Source organism: Hypoxylon fragiforme (genome assembly GCF_022984875.1).
Source record: "Hypoxylon fragiforme strain CBS 206.31 chromosome Unknown GGS25scaffold_7, whole genome shotgun sequence".
NCBI lineage: Eukaryota > Fungi > Ascomycota > Sordariomycetes > Xylariales > Hypoxylaceae > Hypoxylon > Hypoxylon fragiforme.
In genome coordinates, this window is record NW_026054762.1 from 2,852,519 (window position 1) to 2,871,141 (window position 18,623).

Sequence of the window (18,623 nt, forward strand, 5' to 3'; positions counted from 1 at the left end):
CAGCTTAATTGGGCCCCTGTACCCCAGCAGAGACCCACGTATTGATACTACCCTTGATACTACTAGACCTGCATAATTTGATTGTTGCCCGTGCCGGGCTAGGGACTATTCAGGCACGCCCGCACCCCTCGGCACGCTATTTTACTGGCCCAACACCGATTTGGTAACATCCTAGGAAGTCGCTAGTTTGCTGCAGCCAGCCTAGAACTACATCCATGAACGTTGAATGTATCGTGATGTACTTGCTACTACTGATAAGTCTACTATCATAGGTGTCTCACAGTTCACTTGACGATGTATCATATACATCATTAGTGCCTACATATCCAGGTACATATGTAGGTATAATATCCATGTGTTATCACATACAAACAGTACTAGGTAGCAGCTCCAACGTTCAAATACTACATGTACAGCAGTTGTAAAGGTTCCAAAATACATCACACTTGAAGAACGAAAAACTTCATTGAAAATCACGGATTAAACGTGCAACTATAGGTCAATTCAGTTGCGAAAGGTCCAAAACCAAAACCACTATGGAGTGGTCTGCGCCCCTCACTACCTATGTAGGTACCCTGGGCATGTACCCTAGGTTGGCTTGAACATGTTCAGCCTCTCCAGTCTTCTGGTCTAGGCTTCTTCATAGGCTCAGTAGAGACCATAAGCCACGCAGAAGAGTTCGATAATGTACAAGTGGATGCAACCGAAAACGCCCCTTGCCTGGAAGGCATCGCCGATCGCTTTCGTGTCCGCGACTCACTCCCCAATTTTCCATAAAATCCGATTCCGAGCCCGAGAAACGAATACCATAAAACTCCTTTTCCTTTCCGTAACGCAACCGAGACAGTCCACCACTGCACTTGAAATTGAATCTGTTGTTCTCTCACGGTGAATCCCACGGGTAACCCTGGTTGAGAGTGCGGTAAAGGCCGGCCTCTGCCCACCATTCGTCAGGAATATCTTCTCGAGAAGCAAGACGGCTGACAATTCGATGCATACCAGTTAGCCACTCAGGGTCTTCGGGCACCCTGCCAGCGGCAACATCTTCTTGGGCCATCACATCTACCAAGGGCCGTTCAATTATGACTGCAGGTCGTATCGAGCTCCCCTCACGATGAACTTGGCCATCGTCACTACCTTGGGCAGGACCATCCGCTTCATCATCCGGGTCGCAAGGGGGCTCTGTTTCGTTGCCTGGGGTCGTGATTGGGGTGCTTGAAGAACGGGGTACGGCGTTCCGTGATGCTGTGGCGGAAGCACTAGTTGATGCAAAAGAGGAGCCGAGGCTAGGTGGCTGGTGATCAGGCGTAACGGTCGTTTGCAACGTATCCCATATTCCAACTGCATCAGGGCTCAGGCTACGATCACGGTCACCCAATCCATCTAATCCATCGTGGTCAGCTGGGCCTGGTTGTATTGGTGTTTCTCTCTCTAAGCGGAACACTGGGCGGCGACGGGCAGCGTCAAAATGACGACGATATTCCGTAAGCGCATCATATATATCCTGATGAACGTTCGGATTAGAGCGATGACGCGGCAAAGATGGCGGCATGAGATTTACCTGTGATGCGCGCCGTCGAACATCTCCCTGACGTCTACCTCGATTCCGAACAACATCAATACGTGAATCATCACCTTGGCGGTCAGACTCGAGGAGGTGTCGAAGAAGACGATTGGATCCGATATATTCATTACGCGCAACTTGCTCTCGGGCTTCTTGTTCCTCGGGTGTCAGAACTCGATCTGTTGAATCTTGCCAACCAGCAATGCCAAGACTAGCCCAGAAGGCTTGAACTTCGGGTTCTGGGGTCAGAGTAGGAGGTGCAACAGCTTCTGTGCGGTCAATAGATCTAGGAGTAAATCTAGGAAACGGCAAGCTAGAAGAGTTGGAACCAGAATCGCGTGACGATGTAAGCATGCGCAGGCGCTGCTCGCGAATTTCACGGATCTGACGGCGTCGGCCAGAGGCAGTAGACGAGCGCGGCGACGGTGGACGACGAATCGGGGATCGGGCTGTTGCGGGATTCGCCGTCGATTTGGTGGGCGATTTCGAACGAACATCCGATTCAACGGGTTCTTTCCACAACCTGGTGATGCGAAACGAGAATATTAGTGAACCGTATTTATAAATATAACAGTGGGATGAATGGTCAAATGGAAGTAAAGCAAATGAAAATGATCAACATCAATCATGGCAACTTCGTAAGCACCAATTGCGACAAAGTATGATCATGATCAAAAGTGCAATAAAAGGTGCAGTGCAAACGCGTCACAGGGATGAACTTACGGGCGACCCATTTTGGAATTGGTCTGATGCGCGTAGCCGCGCCGATAGAGCAATAGAAAACGGAGGGCAATTTGATGATAAAAATGAGGGATGAGGGAACGTCACGGGTATGAGACGGATGAGAAGACGGCGGGACGGGCGAAGGTCCGTCGCGTTATCGACAAGCCCAATACGTAACGTGGATGGGACCTGGTAGGTACAATACCTAATGTAGGTAGGTATCCTGGGTAGCAATAGGTATAAGAAAAGAAAAAGAATGTAGTTGGGAAATTAAAGAAATGCAAAGATGCAATAAAAGAAATGGGAAATAATAAAAAGAAGCTTAGGCGACGTGGAATGAATAGAATATGAATGGTGCGCGACGATGCACAATGCTTAAAAAGCGTAGGTGCTTAAAAAGCGTAGGTAGTAGTTAATGGTCGCGCAAGATTGGATTCCAGTGCCTTCAATGTTGTGTGTGTGTGTGTGGTCTTTGTTATGTAGAAAGAAAACAACGATGACACTAGCAGGTAGGTCAGAAGGGTACCTAGGGTAGGTAGGGATGATGATTAAGGAAAATGGATGGATGGGGAAAGGGAAAAAAAAATGACCAGGTTGGAGGCTGATGTCGGTTTGATCTGGTTCAATGTTTGTTCAAGTAATGGTGAAAAAAGAGACGGGACTGCGACAGAAAAGGTAACTACGCGTTGATTATATGTGGCCTGTGCGCTAGTTCATGCAGAAGATCTAATCTTTGCGGGACTAAATACTTAGGTACATACTAACATCACGCCCGAATTTATTTTTAAAATTGTCCTAAATAGGCATAGTCGCTGGGCACTTTTCAAATCATCCTAAACGGGCTTAGCCACTTTTCAATAAGTATCAATGTATAGGCTGACAGTCACTCATTGTGATACAGCATTGAAGATTTGAACTTAAACTTACACACATAAAATCCATAGTTAAATCCATAAATCATATTTTATAACTTGATCTCTTCACCTTATATCTCTCATCGTCCACATGATACTGATTTACTATACCATATGACTCATAACCCCATTCCCATATGATTTTTATTATACTATAATCATACTATAATCAATCTAAGGGGCCAAATACCTATGGCACCTGAAAATCTAACAATATGGTGAATCTAGGGTTAGCACGCATTACTGCTCTACTCAAGCAGACACCACAGACATGGAATGCTATCCATGTTGCTGGAACAAATGGCAAGGGCTCAATATGTGCCTATTTGACTACTATGCTCCGTGCCAATAAGATATCATGTGGCAGATTCACCTCTCCTCATCTTATTGAACCCCGAGATTGCATCTTCATCAATGATAGTATTGTGTCCGAAAACAAGTTCCGCCATTTTCAAGGCTTGGTTAAGAAGAGGAACGAGGAACAAAGTCTTGGTGCCAGCGAGTTTGAGCTGCTCACAGCCACAGCTTTTGAGATATTTCAATCGGAGGAAATCGAGGTTGGTATAATCGAGGTCGGGCTAGGAGGAGCCCTCGACGCAACGAATGCGCTGAAACGTAAGTGCGTTACAGTCATTAGCAAGATTGGTCTGGATCATCAATCGTTTCTGGGCAATACCATTGAGGAAATCGCTGTTCAGAAAGCCGGCATCATGCGGAAGGGGGTGCCTTGTGTTGTGGACAGCAGCAACCCGAAATCTGTATTGGATGTTATGCAGAGGCATGCTGAGGAAACGGGCAACGACATTCACTTCACAAATTACGAAACAAATACACTTGTAGAGAAGCTGCGAGACAATCTTGAACCACATGAGTGTCAGAATCTTGCATGCACATATGACGCTTTCCAGCTTGCCTATCCTCAACAAGCTAGTTCCATTAATATTCTGGCTTCCGCCGTGCAAAATATGGTATGGCCTGGAAGATTGCAATGGCTAAGCATTGAAAAAATTACGGGTAGGAAAGACAATATTCTACTGGACGGAGCTCACAATCCTCAGTCTGCAGAAGTGCTCTCAGCCTTTGTTAAAAAGCATCTGCGATCCTCAAGTAAACCTATCACTTGGGTCATTGCTGCCACTCTGGGAAAGGACATATCAGAGATGCTGAAGTTGCTGCTACATGATGGCGATTCAGTAGCAACAGTCGAGTTCGGTCCGGTCGACCAGATGCCGTGGGTCAATCCAAACAAGTCAGGGGCCATACTTGACACTATCAGAAACTGTGAAATTGCCCTCTCATCAGAATTCGACGCGTCTACGGACGTGAGGTCAGCGCTTAGTTGGGCGAGTAAGCTTGCTAATGAAGGACCTCTTGTTATTGCAGGAAGTCTTTATCTAGTATCTGACATCTTCAAACTACTCAAATAAAGGCAAATGCAGCATCTATGATAATAGATACTAGAAACATCCCTTCAGGTTACACCTAGTTGTCCCTTCACGCACATGAAATGTTGGACATGCTTTAATCGGGGTATAATCGGGTATAATATTCATGTACAGTGGGTAAATGCGATAACCAAAGAAGTAATTACTACCCGTTAGTTGCATGCTAGGTTTGCATCTTGCAAGTTGCAAGGTGTGCTACTATCATTTCAAGGTTTACAGTAGCATATACAGTTGTACCTACAGTTGATCTTCGACATCCAAGTACCTAGTACACTACTATTCAAAAACTCGCGATGTCCTCAAAAACACCGAAGCCCGAACACTTGGTAATCGTATGCTGCCACGGCGTCTGGGTTGGTGGTCCAGCGCGGGGTCACGATGAGAATGAGTGGCTCATTGCCAATTTCCAAAAGGGCGAGACACCAACTTTTATCGAGCACATTAAAGCCGGACTTCGCGTGATGGCAGAAGATGATAGAGCGGAGTTGTTCTTTTCTGGGTGAGTGCTACATTGTAACGATCGCCTATGAACAGGTTACTACTACTACGACCGACTACGAGTTCACGGAATAGCTTAGGCATAGGTACAACTAGTCATGTCCCACGTTGATTACTAGTTCCAGGCTCCTTGAGCTTTGCATGCATACATCAATCAAAAGACAATACTGACTCCAGCTCTAGTGGCCCCACAAGACCCGAAACCCGAATAACAGAATCACAGAGCTATGCTAAGTTAGCCAGAGACAACGACTGGTTTGGAATCGTGCCCGCCACTGCCGCGGGGCGAATTCACGTCGAGCTCAAGGCGCTGGACTCTTATTACAATGTTCTATTTTCGGTCCTCGACTTCTGGGATGTCTTTGAAGGTTGGCCGAGGAAGATCACCATAGTCAGCCACGCCTTCAAGCGTGAGCGGCTGGTCGATTGCCATTGTGCCGCTATCGGGTTTCCGTTAGATCGGGTCGATTTCGTCGGTATAGACCCCCCGGGAATGATCGACGGGACCAACGAGGCTGTCATCAAAGGTATTACGGAAGCGATTGCACAGTGGGAAGAGGATCCCCATGGCAGAGGTGAGCTTCTGGCTGAGAAGAGGAGGAAGAGAAACCCGTGGGGGATAAGCCAGACTATCTTTTGGGACGAGGGGCGTTTAAGTCGCAGTGGTGTACGGTTGGGATTCCACGAAACAGGGGAGGCATATCTTCTTGATGGACATCCTCAACCATGGTCCCGATGTCATAACTTATAAGCCACCATGTTGAATTGAAGACAATATTTAGAATCAGATCTTAGAAGATGCGGCGTTCTTCTCGCCGTCGGCTAGAGCTATACTAGAGAGGATAAACTTCACAGCATCATCCCTCATTTCAGTATTGAACACATGCCCAGCACCAGGGTAAACATTGTCTTCCACGTAGATGCCACCATCCTTATACCACGTGCTGGCGGCGTCCTTGAAGAATCCGAGAAACGGCGCACTAGCGACATAGGGAACAAGCTTATCCTTTCCACCAGAAAGGACCTGGAATCTCTTCCCCGAGATCTTACTGTCAAGTAAGGGCCGTAGCCTTTCCTGTTCTGCAGCTGAGATGGGCGAGACTATCGGGTTAGTACCAAATAATAAGCCTTTTGGGTCATATTTTTTGCACGTGGCGACTAATGCGTTCGGGAAGTCCTTGCTTCCCAAGAACGATGCGCCGTTATCTTGGGTTGAGTAAGTCTGAAGCCTCGATAAACGCGCGCGGTCCTTCAATAAACCTAAAGACTGTCAGCACCACGCCCATGATATTTTCCTCCTGATGGGTTGCTCTTATCTCCTTACGACATCAAGAGGTTTGAGACTCACCCATATAATCAGTACACCCGATCACCATAACACCAGCCGTGACTCTCGGCTCCGCAAACATGAGCTGCCAAGCACTATGCCCACCGAGACTAACACCAAGCACTAGATTGTGGTCGATGTGCCTGGGATTGCCGTCAGGCATGATGCCAGGACCGTCTCCAGCGCCAAACAGATAGCCTTCTATCGCGTCGAGCAGGTGTGTCGTATCCACAACCATACCCGTGACAGTCCCTAGCATATCCTGCGCGCTATTGGCCTCGAGAATTAGCAATTTACCTATACTTATTGAACGCAGACATTCCTCAACGTCAAATAACTATCCCCTCTCCTATTTCAAACCAGCCAAAAAAAAAAAAAAAAAGAGAGAGAGAGAGAAAAGGATCGAGCATACTGCGTCTTATTCCCACTCCTCCACGCCTCGTTCGCCAGCGGCTCCACGAGCCTCGACCCATGATTCCGCTGATCGAACGCGACCGCGATCAACCCTCGCCGCGCATCCCCCCCACCACTCGAGGCAGCCTGGTAGTACGCAGCGAGCGCCTGGTTCGCGATGTCCGCCATGTCCTCCTTGGCGCACAGCCGCGGGTGGTGCAGCCACAGGCACGAGACCTTGCACGCGGAATTGGTGTGCGCCAGCTCCGCGAGCCCGTAGACGTCGACTTTGAGGCCGGCGATCACGAGGGTCTCGCGCGAGACGCGCGGGCTGGGGCTGGAGCTCCCGTGCTGCGCTAGTGGGTTTAGCGTCGCTGCCATCGTGTCGTTGTTTAAGTTCAGTTTTGTAAAGACCGGTAGCTTAGTAGGTATTGTATAGATAATGTAGGTAGTAGAGACGTATTAGGTCATCGCATCTTGACCGGCTTTGGCTTAGTAAGCCTCGGCTGTGGAAAGTCCGATTTTCATTTACTCGGAGTATCCACAGCGGGGCTTAACGTTAGCAGGCTGTATGTAGTACAGAGCAAGCAGTGAAACTTGAAGTTATGTAATCATTGAATGTTGATTCAAGTTCTACTATGAACATCCTACTAACTATACAACTTGGTAGTCTATCCATATTCATCCTCGCCCTATATACAGGACAATTTCATAGATTCCTAGAATATCATCAATCATCCAGGATCAGTCCAAGCTCAGGAGCTGTTCTCTTCAGCCTCCATCGCATCGATTATCTCCTTCCACTTGGCCCACTCAGCATCACCGCCCGGTAGTCCACCATGTAGCGGCAACCTAGTACCATCTCGGTCGCCCAGGTTTCGTAACCTACTAACAGCTTCTTTGATACCCACAGTTCCAGTCTGCACGATCAACTCTTCCATAGAGCTGACCTTGAATTGTAATAGCCGGCGCCTAGCTACCTCTTCGTCCGTAGGCTGGTTCTTGAGGGACAGCTCGAATAGGCGTACTACGGTGCGAGGGAAGAAACCCGCACACCCGTCAATAGCACCTACAACCCCCACACTCACAACCGGTAGCAACTGCTGACCTAGACCGGAGAAGGTGGCGAATGCTGAATGGTCAATCGCCGGATTGGATGCAATCTGCGTATGATATGAGACGTCGCCGTGTGAGAGCTTGCATCCTACTATGTTGGGGTGCTTAGCCAAGGTGACGAACGTCGATGGCACAACCTTCACGTTGTTTGAGACGCCTGGGTAGTGGTATCTACGCACGACCGAAAATTCCGCGGTTAGTTACATTGTCAAATTGTCCGGTAAGTCCTTGTGCTGAGGATTGACTTACATCATAATTGGTATAGGGCTTAGATCAGCTACAGCCGAGTACCACCGAATGATGCCTTCCTGTGTGCTGGCTCCGGCGAAGTATCCAGGGACTAGACATAAGCCATATTGTGCGCCGGCTTCCTTTGCACCTTTGAGCTGCTCAACTGTCTCCTCGATGTTCTGCGTCGCGGTGCCGGCAATGATGGGATAATCCTTGAAGCCTGCCTTCTCTAGCGCCTGTCTAACTCCTGAGAGGACCTCGGATCGCTCCTTGTTCGTCAAGTGAATAGCCTCGCCTGTGCTACCCAGAATAACCAGCCCTTTGATGCCTGCCTTTGCTAGATATAACGAGTGCGCGACCTGAGTATCAATATCTACAGGTGCTGCAACGGGATTGTAATTCGCCGCTTTTCTGCCTACGAAGAAGGTCGGGACCGGCACGTATATGCCAGGGGCTGGTGGAGCGGTTGCCATGGTTGATTCTGTACGTATTTTCCCCCTCAAGAAAGCTCGTCAATTTTGTTCTTTAATTTGTAACAATTTTTTGTTGATATAAAGTCCTTAATGTAGTTTCCTTTGTGTTACCTTTTCTTTCCTCCCCTTCTTATACCAATTATCGGAACAGACATTACCTAGTACCGATTCTCTTTAGTAGTACAGATCGGACGCTTCACGCGGGGTTATTACTACATAGTGCTGCGATGATGCTTCCGGTAATTCGGTAAATTGCGGAGCGGTCGGGATCTCGGGCGAGCGAAGGGCGATTCCATATCGAATATCCCCAGTCGAATATGCCCATGGGTGGAATTAATTGAGCCCCATTGTGACCGGCCCCGAACATATAATGCCGTCTTAGCCAGTGCTCGTGTTGGAATGTTGATCTCCAGGTGTCAAGTGACAATTAGATCCTCATCTAGGACTTAACTAACAGTCAACAGTCATGCCTTTTTTTAGGCAGCCAGACCGAGTTCTTGGCTCGCCTGCTGATTGGTTATGGGGGCATTACTCACCTGAAATTCCTGAATCCTTCACTTGTACCGAAAACCACCACACCAGCATCTACTTGAACCTAAACGTTGATTTCTAACCAAGAAAAATGTCCAATAACCATTTTCTAGAAGGTTTATAACTATAAACAGCAAACGCTGTCTACCTGTTGATATCCCAATAGTCCCCACGCCGAGTTTCTCATCTTCTCTTCCTTGGATGACCCAATAAGACACGCCCATTCCACCCCTGTTACCCCTTTTTGTGATGTGTCGAAGCATCCATCGATTTGCAAGTTATTTTCACTTACACGTATCGCATTAGCTGCGCCTTGTTATGAGGAACCTCAATTTCACTGTAAACCTGTCCATAGTATTTTCACTATAAAATAAATAGCTGCCTACCTAGGTAGGTTTCTCAGCTTGAAATTTATTCTGGCCAAATTTTACAAGATCTGTCCTATTGCCGCTACGTCTTGAACTAACCAAACAATCGACAATTCGTTCCACCTACTTATAGTATTTAATATCCCTTTTACACTAACGTTTCAACAACACAACTACACCATGACAGGAATGCCTATCAAGATGTCCTACTCGTTCAAGGACGTGGCCATTCCGGACGACTTTCTCAAAACGGACCCGCCTGATGCGGAGCCCATCACCTTCAAGCAAATCGACTTCCGCAACTCCGTGCTCAAGGAGTTCGCCGGCTGTTACGCCGTGGTGCTGGACCACGTGCTCAGCCCCTCCGAGTGCGCCCAGCTCCTCGAGCTCGCCGAGGCCAGCGTGTCAGACGGTAACCGCAACAAGGTGACGGGGTCCCCGTGGGCGCGCGCCCTCGTCAACGCGGGCGGCGGCTACGAGGTCGAGGTGCCTGACTACCGCAACAGCGACCGCATCATCTGGGACCAGCAGGAGATCATGAAGCGCCTGTGGGCGCGGCTCGTGCAGGTGCCGCAGATTTCGGAGACGCTGCTCCAGGCACCGGGCGGCTGGGAGTTCAACCGCGTGAATGAGCGCATGCGCTTCCTCAAGTACGGGCCCGGCGAGTTCTTCAGGCCCCACTGCGACTCGGCGTACTCGGAGGTCAGCGACGACGGGCACGCTTACATGAGCCACTACACGCTCCACCTGTACCTGAACGACTCCAAGCAGGAGGTCGGCGACGAGGCGCAGCTGGTCGGGGGCGCGACGTCCTTCTTGTCGTCAAATCAGCAGCGCAAGATGGATGTCGATCCGAAAGCGGGAAGGGTGCTCATCTTTCAGCACAGGAGGCTGTATCATTCGGGGGATGATGTGAGGGAGGGGATCAAGTACACGATGAGGACGGATATCATGTATAGGCAGCCGGGCGCGCAGTTCTTTTCTTAGAGGTTAGCTGTGATTGTTTGTGGGTACGCAGTATCGACGCTTGATATATACTCTAAGGTCCCTGTCTTCTAAATATGTAGCTAGGTAGATTGTTCCAAGGTTGATAAACAAAATAATTTTATCGCCATAATCCATGCCTCGCCATCAAATCTCATCACCTAAGTACCTAACGTTAGGTAGGTATGCTCCCATCATTCGTAGAGGTACGTCTACCTAGGTTAGGTACCTACCCGCCCATGTTAACTCCCACCACCCAACCTACACCAACTTTGGCAGAATCAAGGCCATATCTCCCTAATCGCCTTAATAACCTTACAATTCGCCTTATGCCCCAGCTCCGTCCACCCACGCACCTGGCACTCCTTGCCACAGTACGCCGCCGCGCCACACCCCGTACACCGCAACAGCGCCCCCTTTCCCCCTTCTCCCTCCCCCTCCTCCTCCTCCTCACCCCCCTTCCCACACGCCGCACACCTCCCCTTCCCCTTCTCCTCCGCAGCAGCAGCAGCAAGCACAGCCCCCAACTCAACCACCCTCTCCAAACCCCCGGGCAAAACCCTCACCCCCGCCGCCTTCCCCTCGGCCACCCTCACTACGTCCTTCTTCCCCTCGCGCCCGCGGTCGACGCGCACCGCGTCGGGGATGACGAGGGTGTGTCCCTTTTTGAGGCGTGGCGAGGAGGAGGAGGGGGGCAGGCCGCGGTGGTCGCCGTCGGCGAAGGTGATGGCGAAGTCGGTGGCGGAGCGGTCGGTGGCGATGACGGTGGGCTTGGTGATGGTCATGTCTTGCTTGATTTGTGCGAGGAGGAAGTGGGTTGGTGTTGGGGATGGGGATTGGGGGGAGGTGGTGGTGGGGAGTTCGTGGAAGGTGGGGAAGAGGGTGGGGTTGGTGAATATGGGCATTTTGGGTGGTTTTGCTTTTTTTTTTTTTTTTTTTTTTGGCTTTTTTTCCTTCGTTGGCTTGGCCTGGCGTTTATAGTTGGCGTTTGGAGTATTGTGTTATTATATGTTAGGTATGTAAGTCGATGCCTTCTGGCCCAGGCTACTTTTAGGTAGGTAGGCTAGGTAGGTAGGTAAGCCTACTTGCTTGTGCTAAGCTATAGCCGAGCTGTGAAAGTGGGGGGAAGGCGATAGGTAAGGTGTGATTAGAGTACCTAGGTAATATGATAGTACCTAGTATTATGATAGAATGGCCGCGGTCAATAAATTTAGCTTAGTATACTCCTATCTATCTACCAGCGATATATGCAGCTGAGATATGTATCATATATGTGATAGTTGACAAGTCGTGTGAAAATTGAGGCTAGTAAAAAGTCCAGAGCATCCATGAAAACATGCGGGTGGGGTGGGGCCACACTGCTGGAAGGGATTGGCTGAGGCTTGCTTCAGGGGCTGAATAGGGGAACAACCACTTCGTAGTGTTAACATTCCTTTTTATATGGAGGTATACCTTTTATTATCACTGATATGTATAAGCAAAGGTGAAAACCACTTCAATAGCATCATATCACATCACATCGCCGATTGTCAACAGCTGCCTGATACTGATGCAAGGCTAGTACGTAACTATCTTGTGTTATCGTTTTCACTACTTTGTGAAGATGTTCTTCAATGGCTTGGTAGTGTGATCGCCCAAGTTTATAGAAATGCTTTTTATTCACCGGGCCTAAGGCTATGCGCCGATTGGAGGATAGTATAGAATCTTTAGGAAATGTTGGCTGTGGGAGCGTGTGCTTGACAAAAGGAATATTGTGACACTCATAAATCGGTTGTTGAAGATGTACTCTGAACAGCGATGACATGATCGGGCTCTTCTATAAAGCCGAAGCTCTGGCTCTTGCCAGTCTTTAAGGAACCTGCTGGATATTCCTATTCTTCCAGATACTTCTTTCTGTCTTGTTACTTTGCTCTGTTTGATCTGTAATCCAACATGTCGTCTAAAGGCAATAGCATCTTCAACTTCGGAGCAGAAGTCACCGAGACCGCCCTGCTCCCGCACCTCACATCCACCACCACGCTCCGAGCTCTGAGCGACGCCGACATCGATTTCCACACCATCCTTGCCATTAGCGTGCTCGGCAACCACTTCGCCGTCGAGAGCACCCTCGCAAGCACAGTGCGCCCGCACCTCATCTCCAAGACAGAGTCTGCCCAGCAGCTCCAGTCCGAGATGGTCTCCAACCTGAGTATCGGGTGGGGTCACGCCCGGCTGGCGGTTGAGCTCTCGCACACTCAAGCCGGCGTCAACGCACTTTTGCTCATCGGCGCCCTCGCGACTGGCTGCACGTATTCAGACGCGGCCAAGTGCCTATCCGAGCTCCTCTGGCTCCACGGGTACAAGGCCATGACGCTGCCCAAAGACGCCGTGGTGCGGGTGGTCGGGCACCTGGCCCCTACCGTGAGGGACCTTGGATTCGTAGATGTATTGTCCGAGGTTACGACCACTGCGGTGCGGGCGATCAATGGGATGGAGGGTCCCAATAGGGAAGAAGTCTACACCCGTCTTACGAAATGTGGCGATGCAGTAGAAGTCGCTACCGCTGTCCAGCAGCTGATGTTCGCTGCGAAGAATCACGAGAGTGTCTGCGTGACGACTCAGATGAGGGGGGCTTGGTTTGCCGCGTTTGCAAGCGATTTTCTTGGGATGTCCGTTGACCTACGTCTTGATGGCGTGGCAATCTGGGGGTGTGGGGGGAACAATGGCGCAGCGTTCTTCGAGCTGGGCGAGCAAGATGCCCAAAAGTATTCTGCTGCCCAGTCAGTCTCGGGGCGTAGCTTGCTTTTCAAGCTCTCCAGTGCAGGTGCATGCCCCTCGATATCAGTTGATCACTTCATAGAGGATGCATTTAGCTCGTTGATGTCCCGCGAGCCTAGACTCACTCCTGAGCTGCAGGCGGCGATTGGACGGGCGATAGCCTCGCTCTCTCTTGGCATTTTTAATTGCTGCCCCCTTTCCACCCATTTCATCATTTCTCACGAGACCTCCATGATTAGGGAATCTCGCTCCATTAAAGAACTCGAGAAGACCCTCAAGGCGTTCAGACTTGATACTTCCATACTCTCCTCCAAGAGTCCGTTATGGTGGAGAAATTTCAATCCCTTGAAAGCTCTCCAGAGTAGTTGTCTTTCTGCCGCCAATTCGCCATTCAGGTTGAAAGGAATGTGCGTCGAGTTGAAATCAATTTGCGGAATGCATAAAGATGAGCCTTGGATGGATGGCGATCTTTGGCCTCTCGACCGGATATATACCAATGCAGGTCCGAATCAGATTCCTGGGGGATGTTTATGCAGCTATGTTAGCAGCATCATTGTTGGCTTCACGGCATCTGTGATTGCCCTTGTACAGGTGCACTTCGATCCCACGCATCTCAGGATTCACGAAGACGTTCTCGTAGGGAGGCTACAATCACCGCTGTTCGAGAGCATCTCAGGTCGAGAGAGATGCCTTCATCAGTTGGAGATAATGACTCATCTCATGTTGCTTACCTCTGGTGATTGTACTGATAGGGTCTCTCAGAGACAACTTCGGAACATGAGTGAGGGCTGTAACATTCTTGGGCTTTCATGGGGTAGCCACACCCTATGCTATTCTTTCATCATAGAGGTGGAACATGGTCGTGATAGCAAAAGGCAGCTTCTATCACTTTTGCCTGGCCGAGCCTCAATTGAAAGAAGAGTAAGCCGTTTGCTATTGGAAAATGTTGATCTCGATCGTAACTTGACGAAAGGTCGACTATACACCAAGCACACTTTACAGCGTGCTCTAAAGCCCATCACAAAGTTTCACGACCTTTGTAGAAGTGGTGTTTGCCTGACGGCAGTTTTGGGTAAAGACGCGATTGTTCTGAAAGGTACCACTAGAAAGCCAGGATCGGGCGGTGACGAAATACCAATCTTAGGATGCATTATTTCGGCTATTGTAGACCCTAATCCTCATAGGCCGTTCGGGGTTGAGTAGCTCCTTGGTGGAAAGAGAAAGGTTGAAAAGGATGTATTAAAAGGAACATGGAATGGAGAAGAGTTGCAGAGATGCAGAGAGCCCACCACTAAAAGTCTCAAATACCTGCTACAATGCGTCACACGTGACACTTTCCATCTGGAGTACCTGCCACCAGTTTTGGTGGGTTCCAAGGTTAGGGAGTACCATTTTCGAGTGCAGTTTATTCATTAACCGTTTTTTCTTTTCACCAAACTACTACTAGTATTAAGTACTGTCCATTACCACAATAGCCTAAGCCAGTCCCCAAAACGCAGCTTTAGCACTCATCCGAAAACAACCGATGTCAAGTATCATGTGTAACGCCGTGGATTACCTCAAGTTGCAAAAGTGCATTGTGCCCTATACTCACAATAAGGGAGACGAATATCTCAAGACTGATGCCCAACCCTTCATGTCCTATCAATCGTCATCTCTATCCTTCCATCCTAGACGCCGCCGCAAGTGCCCTGCTATATTAAGATCCGATGTGCGTCATAATAGTCTCCTCATCAACAGTTATACACAATGACATTAAGGTGAGTTCCATTGGTACCTCATCATTTCCATATTATGGGGTAGAAATTCAGTCCCCAATGCTCATCCAGGCAAAAGTTCCAACGCAAGAGGCAAGCACCAACGCAGTCAGAATACCAGCACCTGCGCGGTCACCCGTGGTTATTGGCGCAGGGGTATTCATGAACGAGTCACTGTCCTGGCCAGCGTTCGGGTCACCTTGGCTGGTACCTCCGCTTTCCTGCGTCACCGGTGGTTGCGCCTTGTCGACTAAGAGGGATGAGACGGCGCCTAATACATTCATCGTCTGCCCAGCACCCATGCTGCCATCGAATTTACCGCTAGTCCACTCAAATCCGCAAGTTTTCCCGTCAGTTCCGCCAGTACATTGGGATACTGCGGCTTGAGCGGATTGCTTTAGGACAGGTAGAACTTTTGCGGCCGTGAAGGGAGCAATTTGGGTCATGGTGGTCATCCATCGATGTAAATAACCCTTGAAACTTAACATATCTGTCGTGCAAGTCATGTGCTCTTCGCAGGAAATTTCAAAGGCTACATTATTGTGGAAGAAGTCCCGAATCGTTGCGTCAACGAGACCGTTGATTCGTTGTTCCCATTTTTGGTCACCGTCAGTCTGGAAAAGTAGTTGTGTTAGTCAAATAAGAAGCATTGTGGAAAGGGAGATAGGGTAAACCTTACATAGTTATACATGTAAGCTGCACCCAAGAGATAAACGGCATTGTTGTAAGAGAACTGTGCCCTATTGATATCAGTGCAGTTTGTTTCGACGTGAGCACCATCATAGATTCGGTAGTCTCCATCCATGAGTCCGATGCTGGTAACCCAGTCCCAAGTCTTTTCAGCCCAGTCAGCATATGTCTGATTATGCAGATAACGCGCTAATCGAGCACCGAGATTGAAGAAACAGCCGTTGGCAATGCCTATTCTACATTAGTATTGTTCCTGTTACAAAGATGCGACGACCAACTCACTGTTCTTGTAGTCATATCCATTGTTGGCGAAGGGAATTTGCCATCGCAAACCACCGCCGCATGTATCATCATGACGGTTTGGATCAGCCTGTGTGTGGAAAACTGCTTGGGCTAAGGCTAGCCATTGAGGTTGATCGGAGGGGGGGTTGGGGAAGTTGACTTCGGCAGCCAACATCGCAGACATGCCCCAGAATCCTTGGTCATCGTTACCTAATGAAGCGGTAACATTGGGAGGCATGTAATCTCTATTAGGGCCAGTCTGGAAAAGCATGGCTTGGGTAACGATGTCATTGTAGGTAGTATCGCCAGTATAATGCCAATAATCTATCATTGTGCCCCAAAGCGCACCACCTTCCCACCAGTAATAATCGCCCGCGGGAGGTGGGCCAGGTAGAATACCAGGTGTCTGTCCTGGTTCAGTTCCATGGTAATAGGTTAACGCATTGGCAGCGAGGGTTTTTGCTGTAGAAATGACGTTGTCTGTTGCGAGTCAACATTAGTCCGATTGATGTTGTTATGCCCGAATTTGCAATACAACAAGTGGCCACAACAAATAGGTTTGGAAATCATCAATGAAGAGACATACCATCTGAGTCAATACTCATAGACTGAGCCGAAATTAGATCTCCCGTGAATAAGAGTGCGATCGGGAGGATTCGCAAAAGGGACGATGCCATGATGTTGGTGGGTGGAGAGCTTGGCATGCGGGAAGGTAAACGAGCGACGAACGATGAACGACGGAATTGGGGGCAAAAGAAATGGCGAAAGGCAAAAGGCAAAAGCCAAAGCCAGAGCCAAAGCCACGACGGGGATCCGCTTGTCGTCAATAGCGATTAGTCGTAGGTACCAGACGCAAATTGGTATTTAAGAAGTAGGCAGTATAGATTAGGCACGGTAGATAAAATCAATCGAATCTTGGCCTGTATAACCAAGTATTTTAATTATTTAGGAGCAAGTTACAAGTTGTAGGATTGAGTTTGGATTGTTGTCGTGAAAGAGGAAACGGAGATGGATGGAATTGGAAAAGGGAGGATTCCAAGTTTCCAAGTGGGTAGGTACCTTTGATTGTTCGGAAAACTGCACGTAAAGTACGTACAGCGTCGTACACACACATGCACATACACACAAACATTCACACCTGCCGCACATTCAATGTTCGTACCCATGATTTTTTAGACATTGAAGATAGCGACTGTTGTACTTGCTCACCGTACATACACTGTAGCAACAACGGCCCTTATGACGCACTTTCCCATACTAAAGACCCGACGATGCCCAGCGACTAAGAGATCTTAGCACTGTGGGGTTTAGAAGGGGTAACCCTGTTATTGCCTGGGAGTGAAGTATTGGCGCAGATGACGACTCTGTGACCCACTATTTAACTGGTGACCATCCTTTCATAACTCGAAGATTATCTCGTAGTACCTGGGGCCCCTTGCTTAATCCCAGTTCGCAACCAAATACAAGCTTTTCACTTTGTCGATTGGTACCCGTCTGAGTAGGGCTTGGCGTGGAGGTAAGCTTTACAAAATTAAGGCTGGACGTTAATAAAGTCCGATGTCTACACGTTTACGGGCCCTGGTTTAGTAAACTCAATTCATCCCTAAATAATTTAATTAGGCCTTCTCTTTATGCTGAATTTTATTTCATTAGAATGTCATCTATTCAGAGAATGTCCGTCACATATCCCACCTTGATGTTAGTTAATACCATTCAAACAATGTCGTATATGTTTTTATTATGTACAATACAAATGCGCCGCAGATCAACATGGTGATCCCTTAATTTTCAAGACCCAACTACATACCTAGTATGTAATTTTTGAGTATAATAGTGGGTTAGTGCAGTTGGATCCCTCGAAGAAATTTCCTCGTTTATTTTTCAGCTCGCTAAATGCCATTCTTCATCTGAACAAAAGAGTATTAATCATGAACGGACGTTTGAAACCTCAAATGTCATGTGGTATAACATTGCACGTTTCCTGTTGCAAAGGGCGAATAGCGCTGTCTTTTTAATGGCTGACAGGAGTCTAGCCTGCGACCGTGCAACTAACTAACTACTCTAACCTAGGTAGGGTAGGGAAAGCGAGGGATGGCTATTTAGGTAGAGTACCTGCTAGGCAGCGATTCATTTCAACTTACATACCTAACCTAGTAGGCTAGGGTAGGTATTTTTAGCTCTAACGTCTAACCAAAGCGTATGTGCACACCAAACTCAGCCCTGAAAACTAACAAAAAAATACGTCGTTATTCCACCTTCAAAACCTACATGATGATTGTCTGTTAAATGATACGTCTATATCATCCATTGAAGTTGGAATTTATGTATTCAATATGTGGTATTTGATATCAATGGTACTGGTACCTAGCTTCAGAGCTTCACGCGCTTTGATGAACCCACTACGGGAAAGGCCGCATCTAGCCCAGCTGCTAAAACTAGTGCTTCTGGTGATTGAGGAATATTATCTCAAAAGCTGAATCGGGACGTTTATTGACATCGCGTCTACATCATAAACCCATACTTAAGTTTAATAATAATGGTGTTAAGGCAGTCGCAAGACAGATAGTGAA

At 48.4% G+C, this 18,623-nt stretch overlaps 9 protein-coding genes across 9 annotated transcripts; 4 read left to right on the top strand and 5 right to left on the bottom strand.

Moving 5' to 3' along the window:
- Window positions 1–377: 377 nt before the first annotated feature.
- GGS25DRAFT_501238 (uncharacterized protein) lies at window positions 378–2,915 on the bottom strand. Its single transcript, XM_049261904.1, has 3 exons — window positions 2,288–2,915; window positions 1,562–2,087; window positions 378–1,504 (listed from the first exon to the last, which is right to left on the bottom strand). Exons 1-3 carry the CDS (start codon window positions 2,296–2,298, stop codon window positions 884–886), a joined length of 1,158 nt encoding a protein of 385 aa, XP_049115086.1. The 5' UTR covers window positions 2,299–2,915; the 3' UTR covers window positions 378–883.
- A 298-nt stretch (window positions 2,916–3,213) lies between these two features.
- Window positions 3,214–4,779, top strand: GGS25DRAFT_501242 (FolC bifunctional protein). The gene has a single exon (XM_049261905.1). The coding sequence runs from the start codon at window positions 3,417–3,419 to the stop codon at window positions 4,626–4,628; it is 1,212 nt and encodes a 403-aa protein (XP_049115087.1). The 5' UTR covers window positions 3,214–3,416; the 3' UTR covers window positions 4,629–4,779.
- A 14-nt stretch (window positions 4,780–4,793) lies between these two features.
- On the top strand, window positions 4,794–6,360 carry GGS25DRAFT_389894 (uncharacterized protein). Its single transcript, XM_049258340.1, has 2 exons — window positions 4,794–5,145; window positions 5,328–6,360. Exons 1-2 carry the CDS (start codon window positions 4,940–4,942, stop codon window positions 5,893–5,895), a joined length of 774 nt encoding a protein of 257 aa, XP_049115088.1. The 5' UTR covers window positions 4,794–4,939; the 3' UTR covers window positions 5,896–6,360.
- GGS25DRAFT_389888 (uncharacterized protein) lies at window positions 5,912–7,384 on the bottom strand. The gene is made up of 3 exons (XM_049258339.1): window positions 6,884–7,384; window positions 6,493–6,740; window positions 5,912–6,404 (listed from the first exon to the last, which is right to left on the bottom strand). The coding sequence occupies exons 1-3, from the start codon at window positions 7,243–7,245 to the stop codon at window positions 5,929–5,931; spliced, it is 1,086 nt and encodes a 361-aa protein (XP_049115089.1). The 5' UTR covers window positions 7,246–7,384; the 3' UTR covers window positions 5,912–5,928.
- Window positions 7,385–7,449: 65 nt separating this feature from the next.
- Window positions 7,450–8,782, bottom strand: GGS25DRAFT_389972 (aldolase). Its single transcript, XM_049258343.1, has 2 exons — window positions 8,230–8,782; window positions 7,450–8,151 (listed from the first exon to the last, which is right to left on the bottom strand). The coding sequence occupies exons 1-2, from the start codon at window positions 8,682–8,684 to the stop codon at window positions 7,620–7,622; spliced, it is 987 nt and encodes a 328-aa protein (XP_049115090.1). The 5' UTR covers window positions 8,685–8,782; the 3' UTR covers window positions 7,450–7,619.
- Window positions 8,783–9,620: 838 nt separating this feature from the next.
- Window positions 9,621–10,661, top strand: GGS25DRAFT_389969 (uncharacterized protein). Its single transcript, XM_049258342.1, has one exon. The coding sequence runs from the start codon at window positions 9,764–9,766 to the stop codon at window positions 10,568–10,570; it is 807 nt and encodes a 268-aa protein (XP_049115091.1). The 5' UTR covers window positions 9,621–9,763; the 3' UTR covers window positions 10,571–10,661.
- A 259-nt stretch (window positions 10,662–10,920) lies between these two features.
- Window positions 10,921–11,509, bottom strand: GGS25DRAFT_501257 (uncharacterized protein; the record flags this gene model as incomplete). The annotated part of the gene is made up of 1 exon (XM_049261906.1): window positions 10,921–11,509. A coding segment is annotated over exon 1 (537 nt), but the record flags the coding sequence as incomplete, so codon positions are not given.
- Window positions 11,510–12,383: 874 nt separating this feature from the next.
- GGS25DRAFT_389966 (uncharacterized protein) lies at window positions 12,384–14,780 on the top strand. Its single transcript, XM_049258341.1, has one exon. It carries the CDS (start codon window positions 12,500–12,502, stop codon window positions 14,525–14,527), a length of 2,028 nt encoding a protein of 675 aa, XP_049115093.1. The 5' UTR covers window positions 12,384–12,499; the 3' UTR covers window positions 14,528–14,780.
- Window positions 14,781–15,131: 351 nt separating this feature from the next.
- GGS25DRAFT_515276 (glycoside hydrolase family 76 protein) lies at window positions 15,132–16,730 on the bottom strand (the record flags this gene model as incomplete). Its single annotated transcript, XM_049263066.1, has 4 exons — window positions 15,132–15,695; window positions 15,761–16,002; window positions 16,054–16,533; window positions 16,640–16,730. The coding sequence occupies 4 exons, from the start codon at window positions 16,728–16,730 to the stop codon at window positions 15,132–15,134; spliced, it is 1,377 nt and encodes a 458-aa protein (XP_049115094.1).
- Between the last annotated feature and the right edge of the window lie 1,893 nt (window positions 16,731–18,623).